The 14,504-nt window shown below is 36.7% G+C and overlaps 1 protein-coding gene across 2 annotated transcripts; it reads left to right on the forward strand.

Annotated features, from left to right (window-relative positions):
* The first annotated feature begins 5,587 nt into the window (after nucleotides 1–5,587).
* LOC110898542 lies at nucleotides 5,588–10,028 on the forward strand. Of its 2 annotated transcripts, none has more exons than XM_022145336.2 (6): nucleotides 5,588–5,741; nucleotides 5,848–5,977; nucleotides 7,593–7,839; nucleotides 8,293–8,380; nucleotides 9,575–9,641; nucleotides 9,729–10,028. In XM_022145336.2, exons 3-6 carry the CDS (start codon nucleotides 7,731–7,733, stop codon nucleotides 9,780–9,782), a joined length of 318 nt encoding a protein of 105 aa, XP_022001028.1. In that variant the 5' UTR covers nucleotides 5,588–5,741; nucleotides 5,848–5,977; nucleotides 7,593–7,730; the 3' UTR covers nucleotides 9,783–10,028. The 2 variants fall into 2 exon arrangements, with proteins under 2 accessions (XP_022001028.1, XP_022001026.1); XM_022145334.2 differs by having other exon boundaries at nucleotides 7,598–7,839.
* The last annotated feature ends 4,476 nt before the right edge of the window (nucleotides 10,029–14,504 follow it).

Genomic DNA, 14,504 nt, shown 5'->3' on the forward strand with positions numbered 1-14,504 from the left:
TGCACCCTTGTTTAACTGATACGTACGTTTTGAAACGTTCCACTGTGAATTCTTGACTTGACTTGGTTGTTTGGTTGTTGCTTGTTATGTGTGTAGGATGGGCAGGACAATCAAAAGCAAGAATAAGGGTGTTGCTAGTTTGTCCGAATCAACGTCATCACGATCCGTAAGACAAAAGAGAGTTGGGACATCAAGGGGTCAGGATGGTCCGTCAGGTGGAGCACAACTTGTACAACATGAACATATTGACGTTCCACGTAGAGCTGAATGGACGGGTGGTTCATTGCTGAAGATCCATTCACATTGGCAATTAAATGCATTTAATGAAAAATGGCGAAGAATTCTATTAGAGAGGCTGGTTTTCAGTGGGAGAAGGAGATGACTATGGATCAGTTCCGACTGTTTGGGATAGTTCAGAAATTTGAAGCCTTAGGTTGGGAAGCCGCTTTAAGTTGCTATGATGGTGAAAGTGAAAGGTTGTATCTGGATGATGTTCAACAATGGGTTGGGACTTTGAAAATGGACCCTGGTAGACGTCCACCGAAAACAATGTCGTTGACAGGTAGAGCTGGTGGAGTTGACGTAACAATGTCAATAGAGACACTTAATGAAATCGCTCGATTTGATTCAAAACCAGCCAGTCAATACAGTTACCCTACTGAGGAAGAATTAAAACATCCTGAAAAGCAGTCGACATGGGATGCAATGTTGGATGAGATTTTTCTAGAGGGGAAGGGTAGAGGTGCAAATAAAAAGAAGGAGGAACTAAGAGTACCAGCAAGGTTATTGTTAACAATAGTGCAACAACAAGTCATGCCAAGAAAAAGTGACAGAGCATCTGTGAGGAATCCCGATGTTCCTATTTTGTACTCTTTGATCATGAGCAGACCGAAGATATCTTTTAGATATCTTGTTATGATGAACATTTGGATGTCTAGGAATGATTTTAAAAGGTGGCAGATCCCACATGTTCGTTTGATTACCGCATTGCTGAAATAATATGGGGCAATTAGAGAGGGTTCTCCTTTTCACATTGTGCAGAAAATCTCACACCATGGACCCTTGATGGGTTGAAAAAATTTGGATGGAAGTATACCCGAACAGAACGTTACCACAAGTTAAAGCATCAAGGTAGAAAATGGAGGGTTTTGAGACCCGACGCTAGGCAATTGGAGCCGGGTGAGAGAGATGAACCTCAGAGTGATGATTCAGTGATGGGTGAAAGTGATGGTGAAGACGCTGAGGTTGATGAGGGGCCTTCTGTTAGGGCCAGGGCTGGTGTTGGTTCGAGCATGCTTCAACTTAGGGGTATGCAGTTTGGTTTTGAGGATACTTGTCCAGGGTTGGATCAGTTGGTGCAGCAGGCAAGACCTTCCGACTATGGCGAATGGCCTGCTTATTATCAGGCAATCTTTGATCAGAATACCCGAGGCTTTGCGCAATTAAGATGGGATGCTCAGCGAAATTATAGTAGGCAAGAGCTTTGGAACCACATTCATGAATATACTCACCAAAGGGAGATCAATCACAGGGTTGAGGATGATCAACAAAGGCGGTTGCACACAGCATGGCGTACAGGTCAACCGGTGGTGGAAAACCCACCACACATTGATTACACTTCGCTTCCGCCTTATGATGGTTCAGTTGACTACCCGGTGCCTCCGGTTCACCATTCAGAGTGGGTGGACCCACACCAAGAGCGCACTCAAAATCAGGAGGAAGGTCGGGTAGTAGGAGCATTTGGATTCGGGGAATTTGTGGACACGTTGACGTCCATCTTTGGACCTCCTCAGCATCGTTATCACTGAGCACTCGCTGATCGGTGTCGATCAGGTCCATGTGTTCTTCCTATCTCTTGTGTTTTGTATTTTTTCTTATATTGTGTGTTGGGTGGTGGTTTAGACCATAGGCGGTTTGGCGGTGTTTTGTTTTGTTTATTTGTGTAGGATTTATGTGGTTGTCTCTTTGGTGGTGTAAAACATTATACTATGTGTTGGGTATGGTATTAGTGGGTTTTTGTCTTGTGTAGATGGATGGGTGGTTGAAATGAGTCGCTTGAATGGGATAAATTGCATGTTGGTAAATCACACATTTGACCATAAAACCTATACATTGGGGACAATGTATCCCAAGTGTGGGGATGAGGGAAGTTTTTGAAAAATTGAAAATTTTTAACTTTTTGTCTTAAAAGCAGTCTAATCGGGCGTGAAAGCGGCTTGTTCAGTACATCTAATCGTCTCTGCTTGTGGTGCGTGGGTCCTTAGTCATGGTCTAATCTTACAGAATAGTAATATGAGCCGTTTTCAGCAGGTGTTTTTAGAAAAAAAAAAGTTTAGAACTTGCCTAACTAGGGGTGACAAGTTGTTGGTAATAAATGCATGCACACATCGGTAACCTTATTCCCCACGTTAGTGAGATTTTGAACCTACTAGAATGTTAGTTGAATTGAGATTTATATATTCATTTGCTGAGAGTAGGCCGTATGTTTCTCTGTTTTAGAACTTGTGTGATTTGATACATGCTGAGACTCTGGATTTGATATATGCACATAAATGATAAAGGCACATTAGGATCCCCTTTTTCTTTTACACCTTTGATAACCGATTACCCAAAAATTAACCATAGTAGCCAACTTTGAGCCTTATACCTGTTCGTTTGTCAAACCCGAATCATTATCCAAACCGACCCATTACATTACCAACCGTAAATGACAATCTATGTGTTCAGTTGTTTATGTTGTTGAAAAAAAAAAAGAATTAGCGATGAAAAAAAAGAACAAAAAAAGAAAGAAAAAAGAGAAAAAGAGAAAATTCAGTCAAGTAAATAGGCCAAATGGTCGAAATAGGCGGCTGAAGAAAAATATATATTTGTTATTTATTAAGTTTAGTGTGAATAAAGATTGTCATGTGGTGGTATCTTCCTTTTCTTTTAGCCACTTAAAATAGCCAAAAATTCACCACCTTTACCCTAAGCCCAAAACCCGTAAGTCCTTTAGATATGTGCGTTGTCTATGTGATAGAGTGGAGGTGTGATTGTCATACAAGCATATGAATACAGAGTTTCATATTTGGTTAGTGAGTGTTTCATACTAGCGCATTACATGCTAGTTCAGATATTAAACCGAGGGGAGCGACAAATTGTGAGGGGTGTGTTGCATGAAAATAAAAACCGGGAGCATGTTAGGCTTAGTTGGGCGAGTTCGGTTTCAAAAATGTGTACTGTGTTTGCTTGCTGAATTAACACATCTAATGCTACTCTAGGAATGGGGTATAACTTTGGACCCTAGCTAATGCATAGTGGGGGTATTTGGGGTATTCATTATTTGTCCGTGATAGCGTTTCTAATGGATTTGCTTGAGGGCAAGCAAAGGTCAAGTGTGGGGATGTGATGGATGGTATTTGGATTGTGATTTATCTTTGTTTAATGTCTAATCTTATGCATATTTGAGTGTTTATATGTGTGGAATTGGATAACTATGAGAAAATGATGCTTTGCAAGTTAAATATGAAGATTAGAGGTGTTTTGGAGAATGCAAATGGAGAGTAAATAAAGATATCAAAGCATGATATGATAGAGAATTGGATTACAAAGACTTGGGCGCAAACGGGGAAGAAAACAAAGTTAACTCGAAGAAGTTATGAAGAAAACAGTTTTGTGAATAAGCTGCCGACAGTAGCCAACAGCAGCCTACGGTTCAGGGGTTACGGAAATCAGGTTTAATGTGCGAAAATTAGGTTTTTATGGGGATCTTTTATTCCATTCGACTGGGGACGATTTTGGGGATACCATTAGGGGATTTTTGGGCATTCTTCCACCATTCCACACCTTCCAATCATCTTCTAATCATCAATCATGCAATTTCTCATCAAGATTGAAGATCAAATCAAGAGCATGAGCGGCTAAATCATCCGTGATCATCTTCGGGACTAGGGTTTGTTTTAGGAACCGGGTTGACCTAGTTTTACAAACTTTTGGATTGAGATTTGACTAATCATTCGGTTAGTTTATCTTTATTGTTTATTTGTTTTTGATTAAACATTGTTGGATTATCATTGCATACTCGTTCATCAGTTATTTGGTTTTGTCATCAACAATTGGGATTAAATTCTAAGTTGTCATTGTTCTTCAACCTTTAACCATTGAACTTGTTTATGTTTATGAAATCTAGGATTGGTAATTAATTAGGTTACTATTCAGTTGCATCAATCTTTCGGTTTCGATCGTGGATCATTGCAACCAAATATATTATCTGTTAATTATTTATCAAAACAAGTAGTTAGCAAATCATGTCTATGTGATTTCCAATTGGTAGTAATTAGGTTACCCGTGTTTCTACACAACCTGAAAACCCGGAGATTGGTCATTTTTCTCATAATTGTTTACAATCACATTCATTACATTTGTTTTTCTAATAACTCTCTTAATCAGCAAAAAGCAATTAGTTTAGAATTAGATAATCATTAAAAACAACGAGCTTTCGTACTTTCCACTGATTCCCCGTGGATTCGACACCCTACTTGCCCTTTACTAGTAAAAGGTGAATAGGACACTTTTAACTTATATTTTTGACCGACCTTACGACATCGATCAGAACCACCCGACCATATCCATCTCCATTGTCACCTGTGGAACCACCGGATCATATCCATCTCCACTGGCCAATAATGCCTATGCACCAATTCAGGAGGAAACCTAATATAAATTTGGGAAAAAATCTCTTTGTGAAAATCGAACCCAGGACCTAATGGTCTCTAAACCTTATCTCACCTCAAGATGCCAATAGGCTATAATGTCATACCTTCGTAAATTACAACACTTAAAAAAAGCTTACAATAAAGATTGCATGTTATCCCATTTTAATTTAGTTTATTCTGCAGCAGCAAATGCTAGTTCCAATATGGGTTCGAATGAAGCAAAGTTAGTGATTAGTAAAGCCGAAATAAATAAAGGTACTATCATGAAGAGATTAAAACCTCGAGCTCGAGGACGTAGTTTTGCGATACAAAAACCTACCTGCCATATAACTATTGTAATGAAAGATATATCCTTATATGAATATATAGATACCGCCTCTATTACATGGTCACAAACGGGATGCTTACCGATTGAACAAACTTCGGCAAAAGGAAATGAAACGGGCGGGCGAAATGACATGAGAGAAAGAACCTCTTGGTGGAGTCCAGTCCATAGGCGGCTCCTTGAAGGGCTATTGTTCGATAGGCTAGTGATCTCTGAATCTGATTCAGTACTCGATGATGGTCTTCTAATTTTTTAAGTTCAGTATTTGACTAGGTAGGAGGCCTCTTAAGCTTGACTCCGATAGCCACTACCGAACCAAAAGTAATGTTCCCAAAAACGCCAAAAAGTGAGTATCGCCTTGACACCGAAAATGATTTGGTAAGGTAAATTCGGCATCAGTACCAGTACCGGTTCGTTTCAAGATTTAGTACCATTTGCTCATCGCTAGTCAAGACACCTTACCAACACACCTTAATCAACACACAACATGAAGAATCCATATTTCAAGTGTTATATTCTCGATAGTTGAGGGGGTGTGAGTGTCGAAACATTATCTTTGAAGCTAAGTAAGACACTAAAACCGGATAGTTGTAAAGCAAACCGAAACAACCACCCATAATAGGGTCCGATTCTCAGTGGGTGTTGGCAATCAAAGAGAATAATACTCCACACACAAGCTCGCACTTTGATCAAATCAACCACCAATAATATCATGTTCTTCGGTAAATTTCACACCTTTTCTCTCATATTCACTTTCAATTAACCAACAAATTTCAAGATTTGCATCGAATAAAGTTTCAATTTTTAGTTTTTATTCTTGATTCGCAGGTCACTGTGCTCACTCGTTGTTCTTCAAGAGATTGATTTTTGTTGTTCTTTGACGCTCGTTTTCGTATATTTAGATGCAAATTTTCGGATCAGTTTCTTGTTGCATCCGCAGAATTATTGAATTCATGGGGTTAGTGTTTTTCTCTTTCGTCTTCTTTATGTTTTTAGATTTATGAAATTGTTGTTGTATTAGTTTATTAAATTCTCTGTCTGTTGTTGATTTCTGCAAATTGTTGTAATTTTGCAAAAAAAAAATAATAATAAAAAAATAAAAAAATAAAGTTTTTTTTTTTTTTTTTTTTTTTTTGTGAATTGTAGAAGAATATATGATATGAAGTGGAATTTGGTTTTCATTTTATGCAGTACATGAGTTTTTTTTCTTTTTTCTTTTTGTTCATTTGAGTAGTAAAAAATAGTCTTAAGAATCGGCGTGGCCGGGGCTTTTTAATGGATAGGTTGAAGAACTTTTTAGAAATGGATACTGAACACTAGCCAGGATCGAAAAGGTTGAAGATTTATAGTATATAAGAAGCTCACAATAAAATTGGTGTGTTGTATCGATAAAATGATCTAAAAGCGATTATGAACTAAAAACCTCAGCGATAACTTTTTCGATATATAAGATAGATCATCCGAAACGGCATGGTTTAGTGTTAGTTTCAGTGGCCTGGCTTCCAAAAGTACAATTGTCAAACTGGTTTTTTAAGAATGTTTTTTTTTTTTTTTTTTTTTTTTTTTTTTTTTTTGTAGTGGTTAATTGAAAGGGTTTTGGTAGCTATCTATGTTGATCTAAAAGGGTCATCTATGGTGAGTTGTCTTTGTGACCTGGTGTACGTTTTATGAACATCTAGCATATTTAAAAAGAAAAAAAAAAAAAAACCCGCCTTGCGCGCCGCGAGGCGAGGCGCCCATAAAACGAGTATGAGACGGCGCATCAGGGGGGTTATTTGGTATGTGCACCTCATAGGGCTGAAGCGAGAAGAAAAGTTGCGCCTTAGGGGGTTTTGATGTTTGTTTTTTTATGTTTAGGACTTTTTGGGTTAATTTCAAACATTCCATGTCTTTTTAATGTGTGTTTTGATGAATTTGATGATAAATTAGATAGTATTTTATTTTTTATAAGATATATAATTTTATGGAAAAATTACAAGTTTTGTTCTTTATCTTTATACCACTTTTCAGGCGGTGTCCTTTTCAACGAATGTTGACAGGCGGTGTCCTTTACTAAGTATTTTGTTGCAAGTTTAGTCCTTTACACCCAACCCAGTTAAAAAACCCTGTTAATTGTTGGGTGTAAAGGACTAAACTTGCAACAACATACCTATGTAAAGGACTAAACTTGCAACAAAATACCTAAGAAAGGACACCGCCTGTCAACAATTAACAGGGTTTTTTAACTGGGTTGGGTGTAAAGGACTAAACTTGCAACAAAATACCTAGTAAAGGACACCGCCTGTCAACATTCGTTAAAAACAACACCGCCTGAAAAGTGGTATAAAGATAAAGGACAAAACTTGTAATTTTTCCTAATTTTATATTTTTTTTAATTCCGCCTCGGGCATACCCTTCGAAAGCAAGCCTTAGACACTAAGTTCTTTTCCAACGTACGATGACATCATCTCTTCTGTTTAACCCGAATTACAGTTTTGTCTTCCCGTGAATTTGCAAAATTTCTACGAATTTGATATTCGACATTTATCCTAAATCCTAATCATTTTGATGGTTGTAAACCTTATTTGCAACAGAGCAGAGGGTGTCTTGGATGTTGTACTAAGCGTCCATTTATAACTACCGACAATAAGCCCGCAGAAAACATAGAAAAAGGCCAAGTCGCTAATAAACATAGTATTTTAGAAGATTTTTGGAGTAGCAGCACGTATGAGATGGATAATAGTATACCGCAGTCTCAGATAAGCGCTTCATCAATGAGTAATGCACCAGTGGACGCCCAATCTAGTTCCGGCAACAATCCTTCAGAATTCGTAAACCGTGGTACGTTTTTAGTTATATGTTAATCATAGTTGTCAATAGCCAACGTATTGATTGCTATAGCGCGCTAAGTAGCGTATAGGTCTAGGCTCGCTATTAGGGTTGTAGGTAGCGATAGATACCGATAACAGCGACAGTTTATTTTTATTTTTTTGTTTTATTAATATAAATAGCAATTAAATATAGCTATAAAATATCTGGATTTTAGGTTTTTGTTAAATATACGTGTAAAATAGCATATATACCACTTACCAGGGTATTTTGATATAATATACATATAAAAAAATTTTAAAATTTTTCTAGTGGATCGCCATTTATAAAATAGACGCCCGCTATTTATCGCTATTCGCTATGTAGCATATAGGTACCTTATTGCTATTTGTCGCTATTCGCCGTTAACAACTATGATGTTAATTATAAATTGTGAAATAAGTAGTAACTTTTGGTTGCTTTTAGGTCTTCTTCTTTGGAACCAAACGAGGCAACAGTGGATCGGAGATAAGGAACCTGATCACAGTAAAAAAGCTCGACCCCCTATTATAAGGTATGTTTAATCAATTATTTAGGATCCGACTTTCATTCACTCAAAATTTAAAAAGTTCGAAAAAAAATTTACTTGTTTTATTTTAGAGTAAACTGCAAATTGGTCCCTGAGGTTTGGTCACTTTTGCCACTTTAGTCCAAAACTAAAACCTTTTGAATCTGGGTGCCTATGGTTTCAATTTTGTTGCCATTTTCAACGAAAAGCAAAATCTGGTCAGATTTTTTTAATAACTTAAAAAAAGTTGGATGTTAACTGAAAAATCTGACCAGATTTTGATTTTGGATGAAAATGCCAACAAAATTGAAACCACAGGGACCCAGATTCAAAAGGTTTGAGTTTTGGACTAAAATGGCAAAAGTGACTAAACCTCAGGGACCATTTTCGTAGTTTACTCTTTATTTTATTACTTGCTATATTGGGGAAAGTTGATCGGTTTGATTAAAAGATGAGTAAAATGCCAAAATCGTCCATGATGTTTGGGCTGATTTGCTTGTTACATCCAAAAAAATTGTATCTGGACACCTGACATTTTGATTCTGTTGCCATTTCCATCCAAATCACAAACCTAGTTAATATGTATCATCAACTCGGGGACAATTTTGGCAATTTACCCATTTATTTTTAATTTTCTCTTTTACCTTTAAATAAAAAACAATAAAAATAATTATAATATATGTACACACACACACATTTATATATACACACACTTACTTTTTTTTTATTTTCTTTTTAAACCAAATTGTTAATTGTGGTATCATTAGGAATGCAATTATTAAGGGGCTGTTTGGGCAACATCTGAATGGTTAAGTGCTGAACCAGTAAGAGGTCTGAACCATTAAGTGTTGAACCACCATTAAGAGCCTGTATAATGCTTAACCGTTTAGAGGCAAATGTCTGACCAATTCAGATTAGAGGTCTTAACCATTCAGACTCTGTATAATGCTTAACCATTCAGAGGCAAATGTCTGAACTATTCAGACATCTGCTCGTGAAACAAACAGTCTGAACCATTAAGTGATGAACCAGTAAGAGGTCTGAACCATTAAGAGCCTCATTAAGAGGTAAACAAACAACCCCTTACTATTTCGGATGTTCCAAATGATGTCATCTTGGTAATAGTTACAATTATATATAGTTTTAACAGCTAAAACACTAAAGTTATATAATTTCATGTGACGCTATTGTTTTTGATAGTTGGAAGGCAACTTATGATAATTTGCTTGGGACAAACAAACCATTCTCACGGCCCATCCCTCTACCTGTAAGTCGCCTTTATAAAACTACATCTTGAATTTAAATTTAAAAAAAATATATGAATGTGCTGAACAAAATGATATTATCTTGTTAGGAAATGGTAAATTTTCTTGTGGATATCTGGGAACAAGAGGGGTTGTATGACTGAGTTTCTGCCAAACGCAACAGCCGATGTTTATCTATGGTAATGTTCATATCATACGGTGCTTGAATTATGTACGTTTGGATTTTTTTTTTTTTTTTTTTTTTTTTTTTTTTTTTTTTGGGATGGGGGGTCTTCTAATATTGTTGTAAGGTGAGCATAAATGGCACTTGGAGAGTGTAGTGATACATATTTGTTGGCTTTTTGGTTAAAAACTTGAAATTTTTGTGTATAATTTTACCTGGAAGATCACTTGGAAGTTTCTTGATATTAGATTTCTTTGAGTTATATTTTCAAAGAATAAAGTCGATTCTCTTTGGTAAATCGATTGCAAATTCAAATTGGTCGATGCATTGGTCAAGTGGATCGATCGCCTTGCCTAACACACAACACATGCCTGTGTCTAACGCGATATCCTCTTTTTTTCCAAAGTTGTGCGGGGGCGCGAAAACAAGCGACACCGAAATCAAAAGGTCAACAAACTGTTAACCCTGATTGCTTAATCAAAATGTTAAAAAAATATCTTATAAACCTGTTTTCATAAACTGTCGGTAACACTGATGGCAGTTGTAAATGAAATCGAGTATAAAATGTAACTCACGTCTAAAGTATATAAGACGGATACACAAAATATAAAAGACGGATATACAAGTAAAAGTGCATACGTGACCATGAATGCATTTATCATATGAACATACAAGTGGTGTGTGTTTTTTAAAAAGATCTGACATGCCCTTCTGTTTGCGTCGTGCAAACCACACGCAGACATTGCCATATGCAGAATGTTTGTTTTTCCGAAGACGTTTTATGAAAAAAAATGAAAAACATATGCGCGAGCTCTTCTTGGTGCAGACTTGACTCAGCCACTTTTAAGATGTTCTAAGGTCTACAGAGGATTAAATACCACACCACCACCGTCCACCACCATCGTTCACCAGCACCACCCACCGTCCACGTCCACCACCACCCACCGTCCACGTCCACCACCACCCACCCGTCCACGTCCACCACCCACCACCACCAGTTTATTTTAGAAGTTTACATACGTTAAAAAACAAACAGCCTTCTTTTTACAGACTGTAGAGGTTTGATCCACCTCTTCTTCTACAGACGTCTGCAGATGTGATCCGCAGATTATACACATTTTACCTCTTAAAAAGCAAACTGCACCATATATTACTACTTAAACATTATTTAGACAATGCAATACTTAAAACTATTTTTTTTATAATAAGGATAGCATGATACTCTACATGTAACTATAAATTTATGTGTCACAAAATCAAAGTAATATTATTTTGGAAATGAAAAGATATATGTGGATACAGCGACACTGATTTTAAAACCTCAAATTGCAACCATACAACTCATTAGAAACAACGACAATTTAATTAATGCACCACCTGATAGATTCACAAGAATCAAATACAATTCACATAATCTAGAAATTAGTTTTAAATAGATGCAAGTTGCAAGGAGCATGAGTTGGAATGTGTTGGATACTCGATAAACCATGGGGGCATGTTACTAATAAAAAAGGTCCATAATGTGTTGGATACTTGTAAGTATGAATTGGTGGCACTTCTAGATAAAATCATTAACAATTATTTTTGTACTGATAGATCTGATAAATTATATAAAAATGAACACTTACATGATTCTAATTTAGTGAATACAATGTGTGTAATTTGTTATGCAGATGATCAGGGTCAGCCTTGAGAATTCGTGTACCTTGTTCGAGCTCAAAAAAATGTGTCTTTAGGCCTTAACGAAATTGGGTATTGGGCTCACTAAAGGTCTGAATCTAATGTCAGTTGACTAATAACTAATCTTAACCATAAGAATACTTTTGTAAGTGAGCCTATGTTGGTGTTTGTATGAGTATACCCTATTAAAAAAAATTTACATTATACATATCGGGTTTTTTTTAATAACGTGCCCTGAGAATATTGGGCTCTGACCGGTGGTCCTTCTCATCCACCGGCCACCCTTGCAGATAATCCATGTGATATGTTCATATTGCAGCTTTGAAAGACACTTTAGTGCATTCAATAGTGTATACATTTTTGTTAAAAACACTTTATTTGGATTGTGAGCTTACTTAGTGAATTCAACGATGAGTACACTACTTCTGAGTATTGATGATACTTTAGTATTCACTCGTGACTCATGAATACTAAAGACACTTTAGTGTATTTACTAATGAAGACGTACATATGGTATTGAATACGATATTACACTACGAGCGTACTTTAGCGTTTCAGTGACAAATAAACTATTTGTGAAACCGTTCTAAATGTGGAAAAATGAGTGGTCATTCACTAAACTTGATCCACTAGTGAGTACATTACATATAAATACTAGAAGCGTCTCCGAGAATTCACGTACCCTGTTCGAGCTTGAAAAAAATATGCCCTTCCGTAATGTTTTATTATTATTTAAAAAAATAATCAAATTAGTATTGGGCTTAATAAACCTAATGCCAAGTGGGCTAAATTCTAAACCATAAAAAATGATTTGTAAATGAGCCTATAATGGAATTGGTATGTATTTACTATTTAAAAAAAAATAACATATACGTCTCGGATTTTCTTTTATAATCGCGTGTCCCTCAAAATCACGGGCCTTGTGCGGAGGTCCTCCCCGCACACCATCAAAGCCGCCACTGATAAACACATACGGTGTACTTGTGTTTGTTGGTGCATACACTATTTGAGAACTGTAGAGGAATGACCTGATTCGATCATTCTGGATCGGTCAAACTTATAATAAATATAATATAAATACAATTAATATTCTGGATATATTCCCATGCAGATAAAGTATCTGCCAAACCTCTTAAAAATGGGCATGATCCCTATGTAACCAATTCTCCTAGAAAACGGGAAATCCTAAACTACCAAAAAATAAAAATAGGGGATTCCTCCTCAATATTCAGAAGGTTATTCTCTAACCCCAAATCTCTTTCTAGATTGAGTCAAATACTGACTTGAGTGTCGAATGGTGGTTCAGAGACACCGGGGTCTCTGACCCCTTCTAACGTGTTCCATGATTTTGCAGGTTTGAGATGAGATGGATCGAGAAGACGAGGTGTGCCTATGTTCGTGTTCATCATCGTTTAAGTATAGACCCGAACAAGTTCATGCTTCTAGAAGAACTATTAAAAGCTAGAATGTATGCACACTTCACTCATTAACAATCCAATTCTACATAGTCAAAAAAATGGGTGGTTACACGCCAATGTGGGGTTAGCTCACTTGATCGAGGCTCTTGCCTCTTAGACTAGTGGGTGTGGGGAGTTGGTTGGGGCGGAGGTTGCCAGGCAACGCTGGCTAAACCACACCGGGCCAGCGTTGGCTACGGCGTTGCCCCGTTGGCGTGGCTTTGAAGCCTACTATTTTGTTGATGGAATTTACCCTGAGTGGGCTGTTTTTGTGAAATCATTTTCAAAAGATGGAACCCTAGATCCTAAAAGAATAAAGTTTAACAAAGTTTAGATGGCAGCACGCAAAGACGTCGAGCGAGCATTTGGTGTTTTGCACAAAATGTGACGTATTTTGAAAAAGATCAGATAAGAAACGTGATGTACACATGCATCATTCTACACAACATGATTTTAGAGGATGAAGGCGTGCAATTGTTGAATATTATGGCAAGGAGACCGAATAAAATAACAAAGACATTAATGACGTAGAGAGAACACAAACCCAAAATCTAATCGAGTCAAGACAAATAAATTCAAACCTTCGAGCTGATTTGGTAGAACATGTTTCGACACTTCCTAGATTCGACTCCAATGAAGATGAAGATGAAGATGATTGATTTTATTTTGGTGATGTAATGTATTTTTTTATGTGTTTTTAAAATTACTTTTATTAAATTCTATGATTAATATAAAAAAAAACAAAAAAAAAATCGTCCAACATGGCACCCTAACGCCGCTTGGCCACGCCCCTTCTACACCCCAATTTTTTTAGTGTGGACTGGTTAAGCCCACAACTGCCACGTGTCGCGCAATGCCCTCAACCCAAGTCCCCCCACCCCATGGTCTTAGCGAGAGGTCTTGAATTTAATCCCAAGCAAAAGACTAAATTAGGATTTATTTTTTATAATTTAAGAGTATGTAGGCGTTGTCATTAAAAAAAATAAGTCACAATCTCGTTTTTTGTGCTTTTGCTACATTATAAAATTTTCAGATTAAAACTATCCAATATTACAAACTTAGTGTATTGTGCAATCGAACTCACTTCCGTAGCAACTCCATATATCAATTACATAGGTCGTTCCGCATCGTGTTTAGTCGCAAAGATCTAGTTTGCACTTGTCGCAACTTGAAGCTCACATATATAGGTGTATCAAGAACGAGTCGTTTATGAGATTAGAAACATTAGTCGCATATCACATATATAATTGCCTTCCAAAATTATAAAAAAAAAAAAAAACCCTATGTATATATGATTGAAAGACACGGTCAAGGCAAGAATCAAAAAGATTGTAAAGTAAAAAAAAAAAAAAATCAGTTTTAGCATGTTGAACCATGTGAATTCCTAACCAAAGATTCAAATCTCATCCAACTATGACAAAGTGGCTTACCACTTTTAAAAATGTATCTGAAAGAATTAATAGTTTTTATTTATAGTCTTTACTAATATGTGTGTAGAGGGGGATGTTCATACATAACCACTTTATGTAGAGGACCAATTTTACATAAGCAGTCATGGGCGGATC

The sequence above is a fragment of the Helianthus annuus genome, chromosome 13 (genome assembly GCF_002127325.2).
Source record: "Helianthus annuus cultivar XRQ/B chromosome 13, HanXRQr2.0-SUNRISE, whole genome shotgun sequence".
Lineage (NCBI taxonomy): Eukaryota > Viridiplantae > Streptophyta > Magnoliopsida > Asterales > Asteraceae > Helianthus > Helianthus annuus.

Excerpts from the sequence above, each read along its gene's own strand:
- LOC110898542 (XM_022145334.2), top strand. The coding sequence starts at position 5,922 with ATGCAAATTTTCGGATCAGTTTCTTGTTGCATCCGCAGAATTATTGAA. Across the intron at positions 8,381-9,574 it reads GCTCGACCCCCTATTATAAG|TTGGAAGGCAACTTATGATA; the intron begins GTATGTTTAATC and ends TGTTTTTGATAG. Across the intron at positions 9,642-9,728 it reads CACGGCCCATCCCTCTACCT|GAAATGGTAAATTTTCTTGT; the intron begins GTAAGTCGCCTT and ends TTATCTTGTTAG.